Here is a 26,363-nt window from a genome sequence, read left to right as displayed (position 1 = left end):
TAAAGCTTAACAGGTTGGTGGTATAATTTGTAGACTTTCAGGGTGTCATGCTAGGAGCTTAGGCAAGAGACTAGGCATCTCTTCCCCAGCTTCCCAGGCACTGTCCAGCTGGATTTGAAAAGCAGGCAAGTGACAGGAGGAAAGAGGTGGAAGCCGGCAAAGTAACTACCGTTTCTCAGCAAAGTTTGAGAGGGGCCTGTGGCCATGAGTGAGTTGGACACTCAGAAGACCTGTGATGGAACTGTTTCTCGTCTGCTCAATGTGGTGGAAAGTGAGCTTCAGGCAGGGAGGGAAAAAGGCGACCCTACAGAGAAGCAACTTCAGATCATTCTGGAGGATGCCCCTCTCTGGCAGAGGTTCAAGGAAGTCACTAACGAAATGATCGTGACCAAGAACGGCAGGTGAGATTATCTGTGGCTCTACTTGGGCTGGCGGGGCTTGGCAAGGGAGGCAAGGCCCCTCGAACATAGAAAAGGTTACAGCTCTTCACTCAGAGGTAGCAGGGTCTGATTAAACACTCCCGAGGACAGTCTCCTACGGCTTTCCCCCAGCCAACTTAATTAATTTCTCTGAGATCGTTAGAGAAGTGGAGGATGAAGCCACCTGTTTTGCCTGCATTTTAAGTGAAGAAATACTTTGAAATTACTGTAAAGGGGGGCATGTCCCGTGGGTTTGGGAAATGCACTCAAATGTCAGAAAATAATGTTAATTTTTGACTGACTGTACATCCTGGAGCAGATAACTATTCTTTGAACCCCAATTCCATTCAGATAAGATAAAATAAAAGGCAACTTTATCTGGAAGCTGGGTGATTTTGTCTGAAGTATAGCAAACTTGCGAGACATTTCTGACAAGCTGAAGATTCAGAGGCTAAAAGGCAAATTTAATCTCACTTCCTATTACTACACTTGCTTCTTCCTGTGTGTTTGTGGTGAGTGTTCATTTGAAACTGTGTGTGTCTGTGACAGTATGAAAGCCATTGCAGTAATAGTTAATGAAACCATAATATACTGACTGAGAAAAGAGAAGATGCCTTCTGTGTTTTCATTGCAACAAATTAGGGATTAACTGAAATGGAGTCTCTGTTGGCATTTCTTGGATTATATTAAATCTATTTCTGCCAAGTGACTGTCTAAGGTAATATTAGGGGTTTCTGTTTAGTAAAGGAGATAAAAATATTTAGAAAGTATTGCTCCCAAGCTTTGCCAAACAGCTCCCAATATTAATGTGATACTGATCTTTCTGTTCACATGGTCAAAAAAGTACATTGAAAGGTATTTTCAATATGGTTAGCTTCAGCACAATCTCAAAGATTGTGACCTTTGAGAGAAATTCTGTTTTCCAATGAGAGAAAAATCCAAGCTAGCTGACATTCTGGCAGGCTTTTGTCCTTGTGAAAAACACTTTCATTCCTGACTTCTCACTTTTCCATTTCTGAATAAAATGCATGGCATAGAGAATGAACCATTCTATCTGGTAAAATTATGAACTAGAGTTTTGTTGTGTGACATTACAGTGCTTTGTAAATAAAAATTGTTCTAGAGATAATGGCCTTTCAATAAATTGTGATTACTAATAGTAGCAGGAATATCAATCTTGCTTGATACTTATATTTTCTCTCTCTAAATGGGTCCCATATTTATTTCATATATAGAATTTGTTATTTTAAATAATTTTAATTATAATTTCACCTATTCTTACTTTTGATCTGTATTGACACATTATATTCTGTAAAAAGAAATAGAAAACATGTTTGTAACTTCAAAGAATTATCCCTAATTCCTAAAACTGGATATACTTTCTTTCCTTTTAAAGATGAGTATGATACAATTTTAAAAGTTTTATGATATCTGATGACAGGTAGACCATTCTGTTTAGTATTCTTTTAGTTACACTAATACTTAGCCTCATACTATTTATTTGGCTGTCAAAGTGGTCATATATGATATTAAAATAAGTATAATAATCAAGTAAAAATACAGTCCATATATTTGAATGAGGAATAAATAAAAATTTTGAAAACCATTATAAAATTCAACTTAATACTATGTCATATTGATATGTTCTTTTACAATTTTAGAAGAGCTTTCTCTTGCTTTTTTGCACCTATATAATTTTCTCCATATTTAAAGTTGAGAAGTCTTCACGTATTTAAACTCATTAACTATGTGAAAATTATTCTCTGTAGAAAAAGTCTAATTATGGTCAATGTGATTATTCTTATTTTCTGTGGAGGTCCTGCTGACATTTTACCTCCTCAGTGACTTAAATCTTTTCTTAGGATCTCTGAACCCCCCGTGGTCAAGATTTTGCCAGGAGATAGTTCCCTTTGTATTTCAGATAAAGAAGGGAAGACAAATCTCTAAGAAATTAATGCAGTTGGTAACGGATGAGTGTGATCTGGAATTACTTGCAGTCTGTTTAGTTTCTCAGAATAAACTGTTAGCAACACTTTCCTGTTCTTGATATAGGCACATCTTTCTTGTTTTGCTGTCTTCTTTATTCTCCTCTTCATCTCTCTGTTCCCTCTTTTTTCTCCTAACCTTGTATCACTGCTTTTGACCTATTTTCCTCTGTCAGTAGACCCAAATGTCTCCTCCAGATGCCCCATCCTTACCTTTCATACCAACTCCTGAGCCTAAGGCAGATGGAACTGTGGCCCTTCCCTGGAAAGAACATTCCTGGTAGTTAATACCTAGTCTTGGCCCTTTTCATTCATGTTACCCTCCTGTCCCTGTAGTCAGTTAACTTTCTGACTTTTCTAAATCTTTGATGGGGTTAATCAGATATCTCCTGTACTCCTGAGCATAATTGTCCTGTGTAATAGCAAGTTTTAAAATAGCATAGATGGGATGATGAATTAAAGGACTCATTTTCAAATGGACATCTATTTATATGCATAAATAGGAGGCTTGCTTCTGACATTGATCAGAAGTAGTAGAGATTTCCCCTGAAAAATAGTGAATTAGCCTCAGAAACTGGGATTATGATGGTTCTTCATTCTCCTTCTCCTGTCCCTTCCTCATGCTGTTTTACCGTTTCTTTTCTCTCTGCTCTCTTTTCTTCCCCTCCTTTTTTATTGAAAATGCTTAGTTATTGATATTCAATAGCCTTTCAGACATAACAATAACAATTATAATACCTCCTTAGAATCATTTGAATCATCTCTAGTGCATCGGCTTGTAAATACTTCTTTTCATCTCCATCCTTTAAGCTAGGAACTTGTATTTTAGGTTGCACAAAAAGATTTATTTCAGATTTCAGTGGCAAATAAGTGAAATCTCTTGTAACTTTTGTTTTCTATACAGTAACATATTTGCCTTAGGGGGAAAAGCTATATTTCATGTGTATTTCCATGAAGTTGAATAATTTGATTTCATTCAGATTAAATTTGCCTTGAGAAGATTTTAATAAATTGGAAGAATTTCTGATGTAATTGGTGTATCCATTTGTTATCATAAAATGTTAGGATCACTAAGTTGAACTTCCCAGTGATTTAGAGATGTTGGTTCGATGAGCTAATGCTCATAGTGGGACGCAATGAGGGCCCTGAAGGTATAGTGGTGCAAGAACAGAGAAAACCAATGTTGTACATCAGGAAAAAATTTTCCATGTCCCTGTAGTCTATGGAGATTTTTCTCTGAAGCTTACAATTGCAGTTTATGAGGATCATATGTTTTTGTGTGATCTGCCTCTAACCATGGAGAAGGCAATTGCAACCCACTCCAGTACTCTTGCCTGGAAAATCCCATGGACGGAGGAGCCTGGTGGGCTGCAGTCCATGGGGTTGCTAAGGGTCAGACACGACTGAGCGACTTCACTCTCACTTTTCACTTTCCTGCATTGGAGAAGGAAATGGCAACCCACTCCAGTGTTCTTGCCTGGAGAATCCCAGGGACGGGGGAGCCTCGTGGGCTGCCGTCTCTAGGGTCGCACAGAGTTGGACACAACTGAAGAGACTTAGCAGCCTCTAACCAGGCTACTTTGATTTCTTGCTCCTTCTCTCATCTTCATATAAGTCTAAACATCCATGCCCCATGTGTCTGCATACACACACGCTCCAAAACGCTGATGAATGCTTTATGATTATTAAAATTCTGTGGTGGGAAAGAGGAGGGGTTTACTTCCTGATTTTTGCCTTTAACCATCTCTGCTGTTTCCCCACCTAGGAAATCTGCCTTGTCTGCCCTCTTTCTTCCGATAGATCTCAGTCCTCACAGCCTCTTTCAGCAGTGCTGGCTCTCAAGATCCCCTGTAACAGAAATAAAAACTGAGAAACTAGCCTCATAGCTAAACAATACAGAGTTCATGGCCAAGCCTAAGCATGTGTGGTTCCTCAAGTATGGTTTTGGGCAGTGCTTGTATTCCCTACTACATTTGCTTCTCTGTCTCTGATATACGGATTGGTTTACATATTTCTCAGCTTCTCAAAGATTCTTGGCCGTCTCTGTGGTTAGCCACAGAGATGGAATAAAAGGGAGAAAAGATTTCCCTTGGAAGAAAAGGGAGAAAAGATCAAAGAAGTGCAGCTCATCCCTGAAAACAGCCTGGTCATGAGTGTTGCCCCCAAGTAAAGAGATAGCACATCCCAGTCCTTGCGAGGCTAGAGAAAGAGGCAGAGGAGAGCAGGAGGTGCTGAACTTGGCTTGGAGGCAGGGTGCTAGTTATAAGACTTTGGGCAAGTTGACATTTATTCACTTTGGTGACATTTATGACATCATTGGTATAAAGAAGATAAAAATACATAGCATCTCAGTTCATTTCTGTAGTGATAAAAAAGAAAAATAATGATAAAATTCTCAGCAAATGAAGTATTAGAGATTAAAGCAACAAATGGTCCTACCATGTTTTACATGTGTTCTTCTAAGAACCAGGATGCTTCTTTACTTCTTTTTCTTTATTTACTTTTTTTGTTAACAGCTTTATTTTGATAATTTACATACTGTACAATCCAAAAAACTTGTTTAAAGTATACCATAATGTCTTCATGTTTCATCTGTGTTGTAGCATTTTTATTGACAAATAGCATTTCACTGTATAAATATACTTCATTTTATTTATTCACTCATATTGGACATGTGGGTTGTTCCCGATTTTCAACTGTAATGAATAATGCCACTATGAATGTCTGTATATAAGTTTTTACATGGGTGTATGTTTTCATTACTCATGCACATAACACCTAGGCATGGAATTACAGGGTCATATGGTAACTCTGTATTTTAATTTGTTAGAGGAATTACAAGACCCACTTTTTTTCCAGAGTGGCTGGTCCATTGTGTATTCCACCAGCAATGTATGAGCGCTCCAATTTCTCTATGCTTGCTGTTATTCACCTTTTATTATTATTATTATTATAGCCATCTAGTGAGTATGAGGAATGATTTCAAATGTAGGTTATAGTTCAGTTTGTTAGGTGTTAACTTGTACTCTTCCTGAATACATGGACTTAAGTTGGTTTACTTAAACTCACCAAGCTTCATTTTCATTATCTCACTCACCCAGCCTCTAGTACTCAAAGGTACTATCTATTTACTATCTATTAAATGCTTGCTAGGAGCCATTCCAGGGTATAAACCTTGGTTGGTGTAAACTCCCCCAGGTTCTTTGTCTTCTGTCATGAGTTTTGAAGTAGTCTCTAAGGCAGGGCATTTAGAAAAGAGCGGCTGCTGAAAACAGATCCCCGTTATTCATACACAGCTGGAGGACTAAGTTGGAATAGGACCCAGCAAAGAGTTGGAAGGAAGTATTGATGAGGTGGATGAGCCAAGGGGAAAAATATCCTGTCTGTCCAGAGTATTCAGGGAGCCCATGCAATTTAAGCTCAGAAGACTGAGGAGCCTGGATGGCTTGAGTCCATCTCTAGATCCAGCCCTTATTATCTGTTGCTCAATTTCTTCACTTTCCATATGTGACAGTTCTTATTGTACGTTATTTCAAAACTAGGCACTACTGGGTACAGGAGGATTCTCTTGGTGACCCTCCAGTCCCTCATCTATACCCATTATGCTTTTAATGTTTCCATACCTGGCATCCTTGGACTCCTTCTTTTAGCAGTGGACATACTCAGTTTTCCCCTTTTTATTCTCTTCCCAACCTTAATAGAAGCACAAATCCTCCAAGTGACTCCCCTTACTCCCTTGGATGTCTCCTTAGTTGCTATCTTAAAAGCTAAAGATACCCTAGACCAGTACATTTTAAGCTTTAAAGTTCTGGTGACTTAACTGGAGATTTTGAAAAGCACAGATTTTGATTGTGTATGTCTGGAGTTAGGTCTGAGCTGCCGCATTTCTGATTACTTCTGCTGCTGAGTCATGAACCACTTTGAGTAGCAAGTTTTTGGACCCTAGTTTGTTAGCTTCTCAACTTGGGGACTCAGATTTTCAAAGATGTATTGACAAAAAAGATAGCTTCTGGGGCAATCAGGAGGTGGTAGGGGTGTCTGTATGGAAACTAGGTCTTTTGAGGAGATTTGAGCAACTTAGAAAGCTTGGTGAAGGAAAAATAAGCTAAAGAGAATCAGAAGCCAGGTAAGATGGCTTCTCCAAATATTTGTGACAGTAAGCTTGCTGGTATTTTCTTAGAGCGTAGGAGCTGCTGCTGCAGCTGTTTAATCTCTACATCGTGTCCGACTCTTTTAGGGCCCTGTGGACTGTAGCCAACTAGGCTCCTCTGGCCATGGGATTTCCCAGGCAAGAATATTGGAGTAGGTTGCCATTTTCTTCTCCAGGGGATCTTCCCAACCCAGGGATCAAACCCACGTCTCCTGCATTGGCAGGCAGATTCTTTACCACTGAACCACCTGGGAACACCCCAGAGGGTGGGAGAAGGACCAAGAAATCCAGATCATCATGTCTTAATGTATACATCTTCCTTTAAAAAGAAATTATTCATTTGTTTTTGGCTGCACTGGGTCTTTGTTGCTGGGTGCACATTTTCTCTAGTTGTGGTGAGTTGGGGCTACTCTCTGCTTGCGGTTTGAGGGCTCTATAGCATGCAGGCTTCAGTAATTGTGGCTCATGGGCCTAGTTGCCCTATAGCATGTAGAATCTTCCCAGACCAGGGACTGAACCCATGTCCCCTGCATTGGCAGGCAGATTCTTAACCACTGGACCACCAGGGAAGTCCTCAAAGTGTATTTCTTGAACACAAATTCCCACAAGATGCTCAGTGAGAAGATGGTTGCCCTGGTACACAAGTGCAGAATGCGGAATCCCTCACCCTTCTCAAAGTGCATGCAGGTGCATTAAAGCCTCTAACAACCCCTGCAGGGAAGGAACTGGTCTAAATATGTAGAGTTAAGGGTCCGCTTCACTGCCTTTACCACAAACCATGTTTTCTGTATTAACACTGTTACTATTATTTAGAACTGTTTTCTGTTACAGAGAAGGTCTGCTCTGTGGCAATAGTGTGAAAACCTGATGTATGCTGAGAAAAAGCCTTTGAAGGAAGCTCTGTGAAGACCTGGCACCCGCCTGTCTATAATACCTCAAGTTTCAGGAGGAATTTCATTCTAGTCGAATGACTAGATCAGTGATTTTCAGACTTGAAAACAGAGCATAACATTTGAAAGTAAAACCTCAATATAAAATACATTGGTAAAAAGAGGCTTGACTGAGTTTGAGGCTGCTGGCCTGGCCCCTCTTTATTTGGCTTCCCCTGTGCATTTTCTGCATCACCAGAGCCGTCCAAGGACAGTCTCCTCTGAGCAGAGAGAGGACTGGACATATTAGAATGTTCCTAACATTCTAATATCCTTCTTTGGCTCAATTTCTGCCTTTTCTTTTAGACGGATGTTCCCAGTCCTAAAGATTAGCATCACAGGGCTGGACCCCAATGCCATGTACTCACTCCTTCTGGACTTTGTCCCAACGGACAGTCATCGCTGGAAGTACGTCAATGGAGAATGGGTGCCTGCAGGCAAGCCAGAGGTCTCCAGCCACAGCTGTGTCTACATCCACCCAGACTCCCCCAACTTCGGTGCCCACTGGATGAAGGCACCCATCTCCTTCAGCAAAGTGAAGCTGACCAATAAGCTCAACGGAGGTGGGCAGGTATGCTCGGTAGCCTGGCCACCCGGCTGCCCCACAACACTCATCAAGAAATATCGAGGGTGCATTTAGGCAATTAGGGGGTCCTCACCGACCTCTTCTCTCACAGAAGCCAATTATTCCCCGGAGTCCAAATGTGAACAGGAATAAACAGCTCTTAATTGGTGCTTTCAGTTTTTAATGGACTTCCTGATGTTAAGAGAGAGTGAGAGAGTGCAGTAGTTTACTTAATCATCAGGGGCCTTTCAGAGTTTTGCCTTGTGTGCGGTGCTTTTTACCAAGCCTGGGAGGGAGATGTTTGTGGGTACCAGGGTTTTGTTATTCCCTCTCCCTTTTTTTTTTCTGGTGTAAGTGGCATCTTGATAAAAAGCTGCTCCTAAATGAAATAATTGCTCCCTCCACTTGGGCATTATGATAATTATCAATAGAATATTGAATCAGCTTTGGGTTTTCAGAAAAAGAATCCAAACAAACCTTAAATAAGGAGGGTTTTATTTAAGGTCTCCAATTAGAGTAAACAAGATTTTGAGGCTTTTTACTCTTTTGTTTTCTCTGGTAGGATTGTGCATACTAGTGTGCTGTGCAAGGTTGTTATTTGCTTTATAAAATGTAGACTGTTTGGGGGGATTAGACACAGTTGGGAGAAGAGGTCTTATTCCCCCAGATTTCACTTTGGTCAGTCTCATAAGCCCTTAGACATTTTACCCCTTCTCTGATCTCTGTGCTAATCCAGCTGGGATGTAGGGGTTCTTGTTTTAAGAATGGTAAGTCATCTTCCTAAGTCTCTGCAATATTCAGAAGTTTCCAGTTCTTTATTGAATCAGGAAATTGAAAAGTAAACTATTATTCTCTCCCAGTTTTCACAACAGGAGACTTTGAATAAACCTTTGATTTGAATCACAAAGAGTGGATGTTAAATAACCAGCAGATGTCAGCTATCATTACTTTTTAGGTAATTCAGCCCTTTGTCAGGATTTTGAGACAATTAGGATTTCTTACTAGGGGGCTTCCCTGGGGGCTCCGATGGTAAAGAATCTGCCTGTGATTCAGAAGACCCAGGTTTGATCCCTGGATCAGGAAGATCCCCTGGAGAAGGGAATGACAACCCTTTCCAGTATTATTGCCTGGAGAATTCCATGGACAGAGGAGGTTGGTGGGCTAGATTGGTTGCAAAGATTCAGACATGACTGAGCTACTAACACTAACACACTTTCTCATAGGAAGAAAAACAGTATGTTTTAACAGAGCAAAATTCATACCGTTGTGCTGAAAATAGGAGGAAAAAAAAAAGGAAGCCAGGATTTTGGCAGAAAACTGAATACTCTTTAGACCAGCTCTTCTCTGGCAACCCACTCTTCACCCTCTTATGTGTGTATGTACTTAGTCACGCTCATATAAGCAGCTCCAAAGTTATTCTCCTTAAGAGTTTCTAAAAAATCTCCCTTCAATAATTTCTCAGAGAGACAGTGGCAGCTCAGATGACTGGGGATCAATGTGTGTGGCCCTAAATGTTAACCTTAGGACTAATCAGAGGTGCTGGGTCATCTGTAACCTGTGATGCCTCAGGCTTTGTGTGTCCTCTCTCTTCTTCCACCTAAACAGATAATGTTGAATTCTCTGCATAAATATGAACCCCAGGTTCACATAGTGCGTGTTGGAGATGCCCATCGAATGGTGATGAACTGCTCCTTCCCTGAAACCCAGTTCATAGCTGTGACTGCCTATCAGAACGAGGAGGTGAGTGTGTGTGTGTATGTATGTGTAAATGTCACCTGGGGGAGTGTAGTGGGACTAGGGAGTGGTGCTTTTATTGCTATGACCAAACTTGGATGAAAGGTAGGTTTGCTAACATTCAGATATACTCAGAAAGACTCGGTAGAGACAAAGTTGAACAGTGTGGTAATCACTTTCCACCTCCTTCTCCCTGCTTGCAAAGCTCCACCAGTGTTTCTTCTCCTGGTGCCAGTAAGGCACAGTGGTGCGTTGTAATAAAACCAGCAGAAATGCAGGATCTTTGTTTCCAGGCCCTTGACCTGACAGAGCTAGGCATCTCTCCTGCTCTAAAGCAAGTCTGTGGGAATTGATCCAATCGTGCACCCTCTTTGGGTTTGTGTTATACTATCTGTCCCACTTGTTAGCTCTTTTGGGGCCATATGTAGATCTTTTCCTGCCTAACTTGGGCCACTCTGATGGGTTACAGCTGAGGAGCCAGCATTTGGCCTCCGTAAACTCTGTGGGAGCAAAATTTTTTTGGTTCATCCACATACTATAGGAGTTTCCAGGACTGCTGGTCACCAGGATACCTGATCGGTTGGATTCTTTTTGCTTAAACTTTGAAAGATTAAAAATTGAAGTATAGTTGATTTACAATGTTTTTATTTTCTGCTGTACAGCAAAGTGATTCAGTTATACATAGATATATACGTATTCTTTTTTTATGGTTTATCTCAGAATATTGAATATAGTTCCCCATTCTATACAGAAGGATCTTGGTGTTTTTCCATTCTATGTATTTAATAGTTTGCATTTAAGCCTAAATTCCCAGTTCATCCCTCCTCCACCCTTAAAAAAAATTTTTTAATGGTAATTATACATGTTTATTTAAAAAAACTTCACATGATAAACAACTAGTATGGAAGTATATACAATGAAATGAAAAGTTAGAGGTAAAAATTTACTCTTTCCCTATTTTGTGAATCCTACACCCCAGGGACACTACAAATAATAGCTTAGAGTGTGCTTTTTTCCCACGCATAGTCTGTTCATTTATAAATATGCACAGTGTATAGATTTCCTCACACAAATTGGCTCATGTTCATATTAGTATGAAATTTCTCCCCACCCCCTGTATTTAAGAGTACATTATGAATATCTTTCTATGTAAATTGGATTAGGATTTATCTCCTTTTCTGAAATTATTGCAGAGGATACACTGTATTTCAGGCAATCAGTTTCCCACCTAAATGATGTTTAGGTCATTTCCAGTTGTTTTATTTTCTATGATAAATAACACTGCAAAGAATATTAAGCACTCAGAAATGGAATTTTTCTGTTAAGGAGAGTGTATGTTTAGAACTGTGATAGACAAAGCCCCATTGCCTCCCTCCAAAGAGCATATCCATTTATAATTCCCACACCAATCTCAACATTGGTGATTACCTACATTTTCAGCTTTGATAATTCAACAGGGTAGAAAAAATGGTATCTTACTGTGGCTTTAATTTGCATTTCTTTATTTGGAAGCTTAAGATTTTTAGGCTCCCATCCAGCTAACTGAGTCAGAATCTCCAGGGAGAATACCCAGAATCTGGTTTTAAGAGCCTTCTTAAAGGATTCTGATGATCATCCAGGTTTGGAAACTACTGCCTTAGTGCCTACAGATGATGTGCAGGGAAATGTAATTTCTTTTCTATAACTAATCTGGCCTCTCAGCCGAGCCCTTTAGCAGGTCAGTGGAAAGAAAAATTAACCAAATATCTGAAAATTTAAACAGGCCCTCAAAAACTGTTCTGTTTTTATAGGCTGATGCATTTTGTTTCTCAGATTGCCTTTCATCCCCTTTTACTCTCTGTAGGATGGCCTCTGGGTTTATGAAGGTTGAGTGGGCTTTTGCAACTTCAGAAAGTGGGGAGGAGTTGGGGGCTACATCCTGACCTCCTCTGTTCTCTGGACAATGTCCCTTATCCACTGACGTGCTGCCTGCTCTCTTAGTCCATGGCAGGTGGAACCTGTCATCTGGTTGCCCTCTCGCTAAGTGCTCAGATTTTCCTGGACACATGCTGGAGGTTTCCCTCTGAACTAGTAGCAAGGCTAAGGCTATGTTTTCAACAGGCTACTAGCCTGATGCTGTAATTCTGGTCTTGGACATGCCCCAAGGGAATCAAACCTGGGAAACTCTAACCTCGGAGCCTCTGTCTCCTGACAACGTATCTCTGCCAATGTAAATTCACCCTGAGAATGGGTACAGGGGTGGATGAGGGAGCCAAAAATCTTCTTTTATTCAGCAAATATTTGTTGGGTATTACTACAGGCTGGATGTTTTCCTACATGCTGGTAATACTGCACTGTACTCAAGGCACTTATATCCCGGTGAGAAGAGATAAAAATGATAAATACATATTTGGTCAGATGGCTCTAAGGAAAATGAAGCAGGCTAAGCCCAGGAGAGATAAAGGGTGACAATAGGTGGAATTGATAGTTTGTGTGTGTGTGTGCGTGTGTGTAAACATGGCCCAAAGGGTAAGTGATTATTTAAGAGGTCAGGGAGTTGATTCTAGTCTGTACTCGAGAGTCTAGAGACAGGTGTTCATCAGTATCCTCTCCTTTGTGTCCCAGTGACAAGAAAAGTAACTGACAGATGGTGGGTGTTCAATTACTGTTGAAAAAAATGAATAATAGAATAAATGCTAGATTTAGCACCTCAGGTTTGTGCAATTTTGTTGCTTTGTCGTTTCTTTGCTCACTTTATACTGCATTTGCCATTTTCACCATATGTGACAATAAAACGTTGCTTGTTGGACAGTGCAATAGTGATTTTGTGCAGAAGGAAGCAAAGAAACATGGAGAGGAGAAAAAAAGAGGAGAATTATTCTGGTTTTACAGAAATTCACGGGTGAAGATAAAGTGTTCTGTTCCCCACGCATATTCTCCTTTCACTAACACTACTTGTCTTTGTAAATGCAAGATAACAGCTCTCAAAATCAAGTACAACCCTTTTGCCAAGGCCTTCTTGGATGCCAAGGAAAGGTGAGTAGAGAAATTTCAGGGAAATCTTATGATCTTTGCAAATATGAAGTTTATAATAATCTTGGAAGGAACTAACTAGTGGCATTTGCATTACCTTTGATAGAAACATGTTTTTAATATTTAATTCAGTGTCCAACAAAATCAGCAAGATAAAACAAATTTATAATTACTTGTCCTTTATAATAGGGGTCCAGGAGAACCTGGGGCTTCCCAGGTGGCTCAGTGTTAAATAATTCGCCTGCCAATGCAGGAAATGTGATTTGATCCCTGAGTCAGGAAGATCCCTTGGAGAAGGAAATGACAACCAACTCCAGTATTCTTGCCTGGGAAATCCCATGCACAGAGGAGCCTCGTGGGCTACAGTCCATGGGGTCACAAGGAGTTGGACACGACTTAGCAGCTAAACAACAGGAGGACCTGGAACTGGCCATGTTTTATCTGCCCTATCTTATGGTAGATTCTTAAAACTAATATAATCATATTAAAAAAAAACTAAGTGATTTAAATTTCAATCTTCCTTTACCACAGTTATCTGAGTAGTACGATTTCAATAAATTTTTTAAAGCTAGATTTCACCTAGGAAAGGTGAGTAATTCATAAAGGTGAGAGGCTCATGTCTTTAAGTCAAAGACTTCTGGGGGTTGTGAATGATTTCCTTTGAAGTGTTGAGATTTTGTTGTTTCTGTTTCAAATCTTTACACTAATTCCTATAACTGTCTAATCTTTCTTTTTCATCATAAAGGCTCTAGACTAATGGACAGGTATTTATAATAGTGTGTCACAGGGATCTGTCCTGTCAATATTTGACTTAATTTTGATGATGTAGAAGAAATACCTTTTTTCAGATAAGAAAAGTCATATAATAAAAATATTTAGGACTTTGAGAGAGAGAGATCCTGGCTTTGAGTCCTAGCTTTACCATTTCCTGACTTGCATAAGTCAATTTGCTTTTCTGGGACCCACTTTCTAAATCTGCGAAAGCATGTAGTAATATTCTATCACAGGATAATTGGTGGACCTAGCATATCACAGATGCGACTGTGCCCTGAAGTCCTATGCAAATCTTAGCTGCTGTAATCATTGCTTGAATTTTAGCAAGCAGAAACACTGACCACAAATCAGTAAGATCAAGCTACATAGTGATAGGTGTAAATAAGGTAAATTGGATTGACTATAAAGTTGCAATTCAAAGAGCAATTGCATAAGAACATAAAGTAGGAGAAGGAGAATGGGGCAAAGATAGTAGTTTGAGGGGAAAAAAGTGTTTGATTTTCTTATTTTGAGAAATTTATTGCTCTCCAAAGACAATCTTGGGTGTACTTGATGCTGGATATGAATGGTAAGCTGGACAGCTATGGTGCACTTTCATTGCTCTTTCAGGAACCACCTCAAGGATATTCCAGAAGCTATGTCTGAGAGCCAGCATGTGACCTATTCTCACTGTGAGTTGGGTGAACCCTGGATAGGAGGGGCCTGGGGCTACACTAGGAGCATCTCCACCACACTCAGACTTTTTACCTGTCATGACTGCTTCAGGCTTGTTCCCAATATTCTATCAAGACCCAACGGTTATTTCTCCCACTCAAGACAAGTATATGCCCTTTCAAGAACTCCCAGAGAGAACCACTGCTCCTGGGGGAGTGTATACAAATCCAAGGCAGGAGACAAAAATGGAAATAGTGAATTTCTTTGACTCCCATTTTTGTGTCAGGGAGGCCAAAGAGCTCATAAAAGTGCATTCTGGCTATAGGTTCTACCCTGACACTCCACTCCTGCTTTGGGGTTTCCTTGTTCTTAGTACTTTCTGGTTTTTGAGTTTATCACCATTGCCACGCCTCAGGAAGGCCACAGCTTTGCACATGAGGAAACTTCTGTATTTGTTGACTGGAAAACTACAGTATTAGTGGAGTCATATACCTGGAATTCTGCAGGTAGACTGGATGTACCTGATAGGGTGCCACCCTCTCCATGTCTCAGAACAGAGAGGAGGCTCCACAGTGGAGCAAGCCCTCTAAAGCTGCAGCAGTAATCCAAGGTCAGTAGCATCAGTGTCTGAGATACCCTTTAATTCAGAGTATAATGGTTTGCTAAGATCCCTTCTACAGTTTTCCAGCTATGAAATTCTTTACTCCCTCCTTCCCCTAAAGTTCGATGCATTTTTCATTGCAGAAGTGGCAGTATAGCCACATAAAGAGAAACAACTCTCAGAAAATAACTTAAAAAAACCCTTTTCTTAGGAGTCTTTTTTTTTCTTTGTCTAGTTACCATCTGTCACCATAAAAAGTTATTACAATATTATTGACTATATTCCCCATACTGCACATTTCATCCTCATGACTCATTTGTGACTGGAATTTTGTACCTCTTAATCTCCCTCACCTATTTATTTCCTCCCCACCGTCTGGTAACTACTTGTTTGTTCTCTATGAGTCTGTTCTGTTTTGTTATATTTGTTCATGTGGCTTGTTTTTTAGATTCCACATATAAGTGAAATCATATGGTATTTATCTTTTTTACCTGACTTATTTCACTTAGTATAATACCCTCTAAGTCCATCCGTGATTTTGAAAATGGCATGATTATTTTTTATGGCTGAATAATATTCCACTGTATGTGTGTGTGTGTGTGTGTGTGTGTGTGTGTGTATATATATATATACACACACACACCTTATTTATTCATTTATCTCTTGGTGGTCACTTGACTTGCTTCATTTCCTTGGCTATTGTAAATCGTGGTGCAATGTTATCTTTTGTTTTGTTTTGTGACTTTCTTTTTGTGGTGCTGTTGTCTGGTTTTGGTATCACGGTGATGCTGGCCTCATGGAATGCATTCAGAAGCATTCCTTCCTCTTCAGTTTTTGGGATAGTTTGAGAAGGATAGATGTTTACTTCTTAAAACATTTGGTAGAATTCAACTTTTGTTTGTTGGGAGTTTTTTGATTACTGATTAAATTTCATTATTGGTAATCAGTTTGTTCATATTTTCTATTTCTTCCTGATTCAGTTGTGGAAGATGGTACATTTCTAACAATTTATCCAAGAAAAGCACTTTTTAACTGACCTGGAATGAAAAGCTATTTTGTATAGGATGGGATCACATGTGGAACCACACTGTTTCAAGTTCATGTGTTGCAACCTTCTCGGTAAACATCCTTATATGTGGCAAACTTCACAACAGAAGTCTAGTTCTGCCTGGCTTTGCTTACTGAGCACCTGAATCTTGATTCTGTCATTCAGATAGTGATCCCTTGAGCCACATGTCTATACAACAAAGAGAAAATGAAGATAACAAAATGATTTATTAAGAATGACTGACCTACGTTTTGTAATATGAATTCTGTATAATTTGTTTACTTATACTTAAGAAGTATTAAGCAAATGGTTTTAATAAAAGTTCTAGTTCCATATCACAAAAGCCCTGGTGACAATCCCTAGTCAATATTCTTAAGGAACATTTCTGGTCCTGTCTGAATCTTTATCTGTGGGCCCCTCAGTTGAGAGCTGGTTGGCGAAAGAATGTGTTTCTTGTTCTACGGCCTCTCTGTCCTTTCCCGTGAATTCACTTGAAGTAAAGCCTTTTCCTCATAATACTAACTACATTTTTTATTGTGGCTTAAAACCACAGTATAAAATGCACCTTCACTAGAGTTGTATGTATAGTACAATATTGTCAAATCACATGCACATTTTGGTGCAAAAGATTCCCAGAACCACCTGCTTGCCCCCTCCACCCCAATTCCTGCATGTTAAAACTACATGTACTCACCAAACTTCATCTCTTCACACCTCCCTCCCAACAAAACCCTTGGCCACCACCGTTCTACTCTATACCTCTATATCCATAGCCTTTAGATACCTAGTATGAGGAATAATGCAATATATATATATATATATTTTATGACTGGCTGCTTCTGTTTATCCTAATGTTCCTCAAGGCTCACCCATATAGTACCATACGATAGGATTTCCTTCTTTTTAAGGCTGAAATAATATTCACTTGCATGTATATACCAAATTTGCCTATCCCATAATCTGCTGATGGTCATTTAGCTTACTTACACCTCTTGGCAACTGTGAATAATGCTGCAATGAATATGAATCTGCAAATGTCTTTAATTCTCCTGGGTATATAGCCAGAAATGGAATTGGTGGATCATGCAGTACTTCTATTTTTAATTTTTTAAGGAAACTCCATAGTGTTTTCCATGCCAATTGCACCATTTTACATCCCCATGAACAGTTCACAAGGGTTCTAATTTCTCCACATTCTTGCCAACACTTATTATTTCCTAATCTTTTTTGGATAATGGCCATCCTAATAGTACGAGGTGATATCTTGTTTCGATTTGTGTTTTGCATTTTGCTAATGAATAATGATGTGGAACATCTTTTCATATACATATTGGCTTTTTGTATATCTTTGAAGAAATGTCTGTTCAAGTCCTTTGCTTGTTTTAATTAGGATTTTTGTTGTTTTATTGTTGAGTTATAAGAGATCTTTACATATTCTAGATGCTAATCCCTTTTATAGTTTTATAGTTTGCCAATATTCTCTTCCATCCTATAGATTTCCCTTTCACTCTGTTAGTTGTTTCTTTTGCTGTGCAGAAGTTTTAAAGTTTGAAATAGTTTGTCTATTTTTGCTTTTGTTGTCCATGCTTTTGGTGTCATATCTAAGAAATCATCGCCAAATCCAATTTCATGAAGTTTTCCCCTGCATTTCTTCTAGGAGTTTTATAGGTCTTACATTTATTCATTTAAAGTTAAAATTTTTATATGGTGTAATATGAGTTTAATTTATTGCTTTTGCATGTGGATATCCAGTTTTCCTAATACTGTTCGTTGAAGAGACTATCCTTTCTTGGCACCCTTGTTGAAGATTATTTGACTATATAAGTGGTGTTTATCTATAGGCTCTCTTTTCTTCCATTGGTCTATATGTCTTTATACCAGCACCATACTAATTAGGGGGCTTCCCAGGTAGTTCAGTGGTAAGCTATCTGCCTGCCAGTGCAGGAGACACAGGAGACTGGGTTCGATCCCTGGTCAGGAAGATCCCCTGAAGTAGGAAATGGCAACTGACTCCAGTATTCTTGCCTGGAAAATTCCATGGACAGAGGAGCCTGGCAGGCTACAGTCCATGGGGTTGCAAAGAATCAGACACAAATGGGCAACTGAGCACATACTATTTACAGTATTGTAGGTTTGTAATGTGTTTTGAAATCAGGAACTGTGAGGCCTCCAGCTTTATTTTTATTTCTCAAGATTGTTCTATTTGGAGTTCTTTGAGAATCTATATGAATTTTAGTATTGCTTTACGTTTCTGACAGAAGTGTCTTATGGATTTTGATAGAGATTTCTTTTGGTAGTATGAACATTTTAATAATATTAAGCCTTTCAATCCATGAACATAGGATGTCTTTCCATTTATTTATATCTTCTTTAATTTCTTTCATCTATATTTTATAGTTTTCAGTGTACGAGTCTTTTCCCTGTAGGTATATTTTGTTCCAAAGTGCTTTATTAATTGTGGTGCTATTCTAAATTGGATTGTTTTCTTAGTTACTTTTTGGATTGTTCATTGTTAGTGTATAGAAATGCAACTGATTTTTGTGTGTTGATTTTGTATCCTGCAACTGCTGAATTTGTTTATTATAAAAGTTTTTTGTGGAATATTTAGAATTTTATACATATAAGATTGTGTCATCTATGAACAGAGATAATTTTCTTTGTTTCCAATTTGGATGCCTTTTCTTTGTTTCTTTTTCTTTATTCCTAATTGCTCTGACTAGGACTTCTAGTACGATGCTGAATGGAAATGGTAAGAGTGGATATTCTTGTTCTGCTCATGATCTTGGAGGAAAAGCTTTCAGTTTTTTACCATTGAGTATGGTGGTGAAATGGCAACCCACTCCAGGGTTCTTGCCTGGAGAATCCCAGGGATAGGGGAGTCTGGTGGGCTGCCATCTATGGGGTCACACAGAGTCAGACAGGACTGAAGCGACTTAGCAGCAGCAGCAGCAGCAGCAGCATGGTGTTAACTGTGGGCTTGTTCTATATGGCCTTTATTATGTTGAGGCAATTTTCCTGTATTCTTTATTGAACGCTTTTATTATGATAGGGTGTTAAATTTTGTCATATGGTTTTTCTGCATCAATTGAGATGGTCTTTCACAAACACATTTCTGTGAAATATTTTGCAGTTTTCCAAAATGTTTTGCAAGATTCTTATCAAGTTGTGCTAGCCATCTCCCTCTCTCTTTGCCTTCAGAATCCTCTTTGTTGGGTGGTGATGGGAGGCATCATGTCTCCTCTTGCTTGGAGTGAGAACTAAAGATAATTTATCATTTGGCAGAAACAGGGAGGGCTCCATTCTTTCTGGGTAACCAAATTAAACATTCCCTAGTAGCTATTAATCAATGATTAATATATCATCTGACATCTCCTTCGTGGACTGACTTTTAATCCAATTAAGTCAGAAGCAACTTAACTTTTGTATTTTCTATTAACTTATACATTCAAATAATATTTTATATAGCTGTGATTCCAGCATTTCTTAAGAGATTTTCCAAACTTGATAGGACCTGTCATCCATCTCCAAAGAAGCCAACTTTGCTGCTAACATGGAAGGGAAGTAGCAACGGAGGTGGTAGTATCTAACTCCACACAGGTAGACATTGCCATTCACTCAGAAATATAACTATGCGAAGTGGCTGGTAACCTGATTTTCGGTGTGGAAGTTCACAGAGTCTTCCTCTGTGTCTTCCTCTTATCTCTTCCAGTGGGAGGCTGGATCTTTTCCAATCCGGATGGAGTGTGCACAGCAGGAAACACCAATTACCAGTATACTACTCCTTTGCCTCTGTCTGCTCCCCACACCCACCATGGCTGTGAGCACTATCCTGGCATCCGAGGACACCACCGGCAGGCTCCCTACCCTTCTGCATACATGCATAGAAATCATTCTCCCTCAGGTGTGTGATTCTGCTAACAATACCCTTGGGGGTGTGGATGGTGGTAAGAAGTAGATAAACAACTAGTAGAAGTAAATATCTGAAGATAGAATCCATTTTATCTAATATATGTAATATTGTTATATATTAAAATTTTGATGTTTTATATACTAATAGTTGACTATATCATTATAGCATTATTAGTGTTTTATAATTATTTCAAATAATTATGAAAGCTGGGAGACAACCAGTCTCCCAATTTCTAATGGGTGTGAAAGTCCTCCTCCCAGGGCACTGGTGTACTAAGCAGTTTCAGGCTGCACTCTAAAAGCCAAGTTAAGTCATGGAGTTCTAAGACGCTCAGCTCATTGCCCTCACATGACTCTTTTCTACAGTTGTAGTACATGGCTCAGTCCAGAAAATATTGGGCCCAGTATTGGAGAGCCATTAGGAAGTTTTGGGAAGCTAGCTCACCCTACATCCAGGCTTTGGTCTGATTTGGCAAATATTTATCAAGGGTTGACTTTGTGCTAGGTTTTGTCCATGAACAAAATAGATTACAGAACCAATCATCTCACAGAGATTCTATTCTCATATGGGTACACTAACACTAAAGGAAACAAGTAAAGTTCATGGTATGGGAGATAGAGGAGTGTGTTAGGATACCAGCCTCAGGGACATCCTGAGCTCTGTACCTGCAGATGACTTTGCTGATCATCAGCTACCTGTCCCTGTGCCCCATAGCTGGCTACTCCCAGGAACCTTGAAGCAAGCTGCTTCCAGGAAGGGAGAAAATGGAGCTTAATGATATCATAAACTGAGCAGGGTTCTCATTTACTTCTTGATTCTTTCCTGGGGTCAGCACACAAAACACATCTGAGTATTTGCTATGCACCAGGCACTCTTCTAAGCAGGGGGGTAAGGAAGGTGATTAAGGTTTAATTTATTCCCTGGAGGATCTTAGGGTTATGCAAATATATATAATTAATCCTAATACAGTATAGTGAGAACTTTAATGTGGTCCTCAGACCTGTAGCATTCCCTAGGAACTTGTTAGAAATGTAGACTCTCAGGTTCTCCTTCTGAAAGAGTTTGCAGTTTAACAAAATCCCCAGGTGATTCTTATGCACATTAAAGTTAGAGAAACATTCTATAAAGCACACAAGCCACGGTGCTATGGGAATGAAAGAAAAGGGCAGCTAGATTTACCAGAGGGCTTAATGCTTAAGTTGAGATTTGAAGAATGAATAGAAAAGGATAAAGGTTGGAGTGGGCAGGGGTGAAAGATGGATGACATGGGATACAGGCAGAAATGAAGGGCATTCCATGTGAGAGAGTGGTATGAGCAAAGGTACAGAAGGAGGAGAGAACCTAGGTTACCTGGGAATGGTTTGGGAAGAGTGGAGAAGGAGGGAGGCAATATGGTGGATGCAGGAGTTGAGGCTGAAGGCCACACCATGAAAAGGAGTGACTTGGCCAGGGATGTACATGAAATCCTCTTCCTATCTTTCCCCTCCTTCCTTCCCATCTTCTTTCCCTTCTTCCTCTCTATTATATATGCACTATTTGTGCAAATGAAGATTCAAAACATAGAAGACACTATTCCTGAAATGTTTAAATCTCCCTGGGGTTGCTGAGAAAAATAGGTCCTGATCCTCAGAATTTCATCTGAAGCACTGGTGGCCTTAGGCTTGTTTTGAGGGGATGATGACATGGCCCATTTTAAAGGGGATGTAAGCATGGTGACCTGAGTTAGATCTGTGTCAAAAAGGGAAAATCATTCCACTTGTCTGAGCCTCATCTATAAAATGGAGGTGAGAAGTTGTTATAAAGATTGAAAGATGAACAGTACATGACCCAGCTGGTAAAGAATCTGCCTGCAATACAGGAGACCTGAGTTTGACCCCTGGGTTGGGAAGATCCCCTGGAGAAGGGAAACACTAGCCACTCCAGTATTTTGGCCTGGAGAATTCCATGGACTGTATAGTTCATTGGGTCGCAAAGAGTTGGACATGACTGAGAAACTTTCACTTTCAGTACATGACATATGGTTGACGTTCAATAAACTTCAATAAACCTAAGTTCCTCCCTCGTGTTTCCTTCAGAAAGTATCAACACACTGTTGGCACATGTGGCACAAGCCATGGTTGTATTTTGACCTAGGATAATGTCATTGGTCACCATCTTTATATTTTCCATGCTTCATAAATTGAACTGTTGTTATTTCCCCAAAGTGAATTTGATAGAAAGCTCCAGCAATAATCTGCAAGTTTTCTCTGGAGCTGACAATTGGACTTCCTTATCCTCCACACCCCACGCCAGCATCCTGTCTGTACCCCACACCAGCGGACCAGTCAATCCAGGGCCTAGGTAAGACCAACACAATCAACTTGCTCATTGTCCTTGAAGGTTTACTTTTTGGCATGGGACCTCGAATTCATATATTTTTCCTGGAATGCCTTGGTCTAAGCTTTTGTCCTGACTTCTAAGCCACTAAGAAGTGAAAATAACAAGGTCAACTCTTCGCCCCTGGAAAAAGTGTGATGAGAAAGCACCTACTCAGTCCTGTACTCTTTTCATTTGTAACTTTGGTATTTTTTTAAGAGGGAAAAGATATTGTGGCCTGGGATTGTTTGTCTCAATCAGGAAGAAGTACTGTGAACAATGGTGGTAGCATCAGGGAATTTAAAGGGAAAAGTGTAAATATGCACTGAAACCTCAAGACCCTTGATTGTCTATATCCTCACAAGCTACTCATTCTAACAGGTAGACAGATTTTGGGCCCCCCGGCCTCAACCCAGGCAATAGGGCTGAGAGGATCTTGTAGGACCCATGGCATAACTCTTATACCAGAGACCAGCATTCAGTTCTGACTGTTGGAAATCGGTGTGATGAGTAGAAAGGAAAGGGGCCTGGAATCTGACAAATGTGGCCTTCAGTCCCGGTTTCACTTCTTATTGACTCTGTGACTTTAGGAAATTTTCTTAGCCTCACTAAGCTTAAACTTTCTTATCTGTAACATGGCAATAATATGAGCTACTCTGTAGAGTTATGGTGAACACCAAAATTAAAAAGAGCATAATATGTACTGTAAGCAATAACATTGTATCAATATATATATGTCTTGTTAAGTTCAACATAATTAGGCAGACTTTTGAGAAGGTCCAAAAAGCAATTCAAAATTAAAAGATGTCCTATCTTTTTTGGGGGTAGATGTTAGATGACTTATGAGTTGCAGATCTAAAAAAGTTTGAGGGTCATAGAACGTTGATTCACATCAATGCTGCTCACTCTTTAATGTGCATTAGAATCACCTGGGATGTTGCTCAAATGCACAATCTGATTAATAGGTCTGGGTTAGGGCCCAAGATTCTGCATTTTTAACAAGCTTCCAGGTGTTGCTGATGTTGCTGTAAACTGTGATCTTGATTTTGATGTTGATGTTGCTATGGCCCTTGAGGATCTAGTGCTGTGCTCTTAAGGCAACAGCCCCAAACTGCTTTGGCTCCTGGACTCTTGCAATGCAACTGGTCCAAACTAGATGGGCTGTAACACACAGAATGTTAAAGACAGTAGATAATAAAGAATAAATTCTTAATAATTTTTTATACTGATGCATGTAAAAATGATAATATTTTAAATATTTTCGGTTACATAAAATAGTATTAATAATAAGTTCATTTGTTTCTTTTTATTCTTTCCTCAAGTGTGGCTTCTTGAAAATTTAGCCTCGTATTTGTGGCTCACATTTTATTTCTGTTGGCAGTGCTTGAGTAGAGGACCTCAGGGAAATGCATTTATTGGTGCTGTATTGGAAGTGAGGGAAAGAGTGTCCTTGAAGCTATTAGACAAATTACTATGTGCCAAGTTCTGTACTAGATCCTTTATGTAAGTCATTTATAGGATTCAAAGACATCCATGAGGCTGCTTTTGAAATTCCTATTTTCCTGATGGAGAAACTAAATCTCAGAGGCATTAAGAACTGCCTGAAGCTAAGACAGTAAATAAAGTAACTCAGAGCCCATGGTTTTTTAATCAGCCCAGGAAGCCTCAGAAAGGGGCTCTGACTGTTACTGTAGAAGAATTTCTTTTGAAAACTGGGGAATTGGGGTCAGAATCCCAGCAAGCTGAGCTGGCTAAAAAAACCAACAACCCCCATGGCCTATCTAGGTTTCTGCAGGCTTCATATGGTCCAATGAGGTCTGTGGAATCTGAAATATGGCAGAGTGCATTTCTACCTCTAGTTTCATCGGTGGCATGTTTAACTCATTGCTGACTAAATATTTTGCTAGAGAAAAGCAAAATGTGTTCAGTACTGTCATTGGGTAATGAGCCTATTATCAAGCAAAGTAGGGACTCTGAAAACTGATGATGAAAATACTGGAAGTTATTTTGCCTGTTGACTGCTGTCATTTTAATCCAGGTTCTATGTTAAGGTGCAAAATTGGCTTCACATCACAGTCAATAGGAAAGCTTTAAAAAATTCTGATACTTCATGCCAGACTAATTACATCAGATCTCTTGGGGTAGAACCCAAGTGTCAGAAATGTTTTTAATTTGCTAAGTGATTTCAATGTACAGTCAAGTTCGTGACCCAGTGATGTAGGATAGAAAAGTCTAAGAAAGTGGTCCAGTTCCCCGCCTTTCTACCAGGGACCAGAATTGACAGGTAGAAACCTGGAATGGAAGAATTAATTATACAACCACCATTTACTGAGTGCTATATTTTGGATTTCATGTAGTCATTTTCTTATTCAATCCTCATAAAAATATTTAGTAAGATATGTTTAATTATCACTCCAAATCTTGAAGATAAGGAAACTGAGGCTTATCTATTAAATAATTTGTTTACAGTCACAGAGCTAATAAGCTGTAATGCTAGGATTTAAACCTAGATTTCTGTCCTGGTTATTAGGCCACATCACTTCTCTTGGCCAGTGAGAGATCTTACTCACAGATGATACTGCCCAAATATCCTTTCAACTCCCCTGCCCATTTACACAGACGGCAAAGGAAGCCTAGAGAAATAAAATGCTGTGTTAAAACTGAACAACTTGCTAGAGGCAGGGCCAGCATCAAAATGCAGGTCTCAGGACACCTAATTGTATGCTTATTCTACTACATCTTGCTGCTTCTCTGCGGAAATGGGACCAGTGTGTGTCAGAGCTGGAAATAAAGCCCTGATTAGATCCTCTGTTTCTAACTCGCGTCGCTCTCAGACTGCACTCCTGTCTAGGAGTATCATCACCATTCTCTCTCTCTCTCTCTCTCTCTCTCTCTGTTTCTGCAGCCCACACCCATACCTGTGGACCATCAACAACAGTGGCGGGGGACCTGCCGGGTCGGGCTCAGAGGTGCATGCCAACTCCCCGGGAGCGTTTCTCCTGGGTAACCCAGCTGTGACTTCACCTGTCTCCACCCAGACACCCACTTCGGTTAGTGTGGAGGTTCTGGGGGAGCCCTCGCTGACCAGCATCGCCATGTCCACCTGGACAGCAGTGGCTTCACATTCCTTTACAGGCTGGGGTAGCCCAGGTAGGGGTGGGCACCATTCTCCCTCCTCACTGCATAGTTAAGCAGGATCCTAGTGAAGGTGTCAGTAGAGAATCTGCTAGATGTAGAGCTCTTAGAAGAACCACCTACTGATCCCAGTGAGCCAGACTGCAGAGTCTCCCCACCCAATGAAGTGGGTTGTAGCAGAAGCCTCCTAGGAAACGGTTTGGTTTAGATGACACTAATTTTGTCACCTGCATCTCTCTACCATTTTCTCTTTGTGCTCCCATTTTTTTCCGCAGCTTATCCATGCCATGCTTAGGCAACAAAAGTTCGTTGAGTACCTTCCTTGTGCCCTGACCCTTACTCTCAAATGATTCTAGAAGGCTGCCCCTCCTGTTCTGTGGACATAGTGTAAAGCTGGTAAGTGAGCTAAAAATTTACCTAGCCTAAGGCTACTGCATCATAACCTTGTACAGTCCTAAAGGTATGTGTAGCCACAGAGCTTCTGCTTTGAGATCAAGAGAGGGTGTAAGGCCATGGAGTGAAGTTAACAGAAGTAGAGTTAATTACATGTTATAGCACTGAGAATTGAGGAAATGAAATCATGTTGCTCCTTGGCTCAGAAACCTTGGGTGACTTACCATCACCTACAGATCAAAGTTGATCTCCTCTGCCATCTGCCCTCAAAACATTTCTCCAGCTTTAGCTCCCTGTTACCCCATTAGTATCCTCTATTTCAGTCAAGGCATACATTCTTCCTCTATCTTTTAAACATTCAGTGTTCTTTCCCACCTCTGTACCTTCTCTCCTGCCTGAAATTTCCTTCTCTGCTCAGTTCCACCTGTGCGAATCCTGCTTATCTCCCATGGACTGACCAGAGCATCACCTGCTGCACCAAGCATTTGATCTGCCTGGGTTCCCTGCCTTCCCACTGGTTTTGCCTCTGTTACAGAGTTCATCTCATGCTCCCTTGTATTTTCAGTACCTGTGTCTCTTCCACTAGACTGTGAGCCCCTTGAGGGTGAGGCCCAGCCTTCTCTTCTCTGTTCCCCACAGCAGCACCTGGTTCTGTGCCTATCCTATAGGAAGCGCCCAATAAACACTGGCTGAACTGAA

The 26,363-nt window shown here is 40.1% G+C and overlaps 1 protein-coding gene across 6 annotated transcripts; it reads left to right on the top strand.

Moving 5' to 3' along the window:
- On the top strand, positions 1-26,363 carry TBX19 (T-box 19). 6 transcript variants are annotated; one of them, XM_027526238.1, is made up of 10 exons: positions 1-401; positions 7,790-8,054; positions 9,654-9,788; positions 12,736-12,797; positions 14,178-14,239; positions 19,539-19,772; positions 21,986-22,121; positions 25,042-25,186; positions 25,547-25,667; positions 26,083-26,363. In XM_027526238.1, exons 1-9 carry the CDS (start codon positions 205-207, stop codon positions 25,619-25,621), a joined length of 1,311 nt encoding a protein of 436 aa, XP_027382039.1. In that variant the 5' UTR covers positions 1-204; the 3' UTR covers positions 25,622-25,667; positions 26,083-26,363. The 6 variants fall into 6 exon arrangements, with proteins under 6 accessions (XP_027382039.1, XP_027382049.1, XP_027382028.1 ...); XM_027526248.1 differs by having other exon boundaries at positions 19,581-19,772; positions 25,547-26,363; XM_027526227.1 differs by having other exon boundaries at positions 25,547-26,363.

This window comes from Bos indicus x Bos taurus, chromosome 3 (assembly GCF_003369695.1).
Source record: "Bos indicus x Bos taurus breed Angus x Brahman F1 hybrid chromosome 3, Bos_hybrid_MaternalHap_v2.0, whole genome shotgun sequence".
NCBI lineage: Eukaryota > Metazoa > Chordata > Mammalia > Artiodactyla > Bovidae > Bos > Bos indicus x Bos taurus.
This window is presented reverse-complemented; position numbering and strand designations above follow the sequence as displayed.

Bases quoted from the DNA above. Each gene is read 5' to 3' on its own strand.
- TBX19 (XM_027526211.1), top strand. From the start codon at position 205: ATGAGTGAGTTGGACACTCAGAAGACCTGTGATGGAACTGTTTCTCGT. The intron at 402-7,789 runs GTGAGATTATCT...CTTTTCTTTTAG, and splicing joins ATCGTGACCAAGAACGGCAG to ACGGATGTTCCCAGTCCTAA. The intron at 12,798-14,177 runs GTGAGTAGAGAA...TTGCTCTTTCAG, and splicing joins TTCTTGGATGCCAAGGAAAG to GAACCACCTCAAGGATATTC.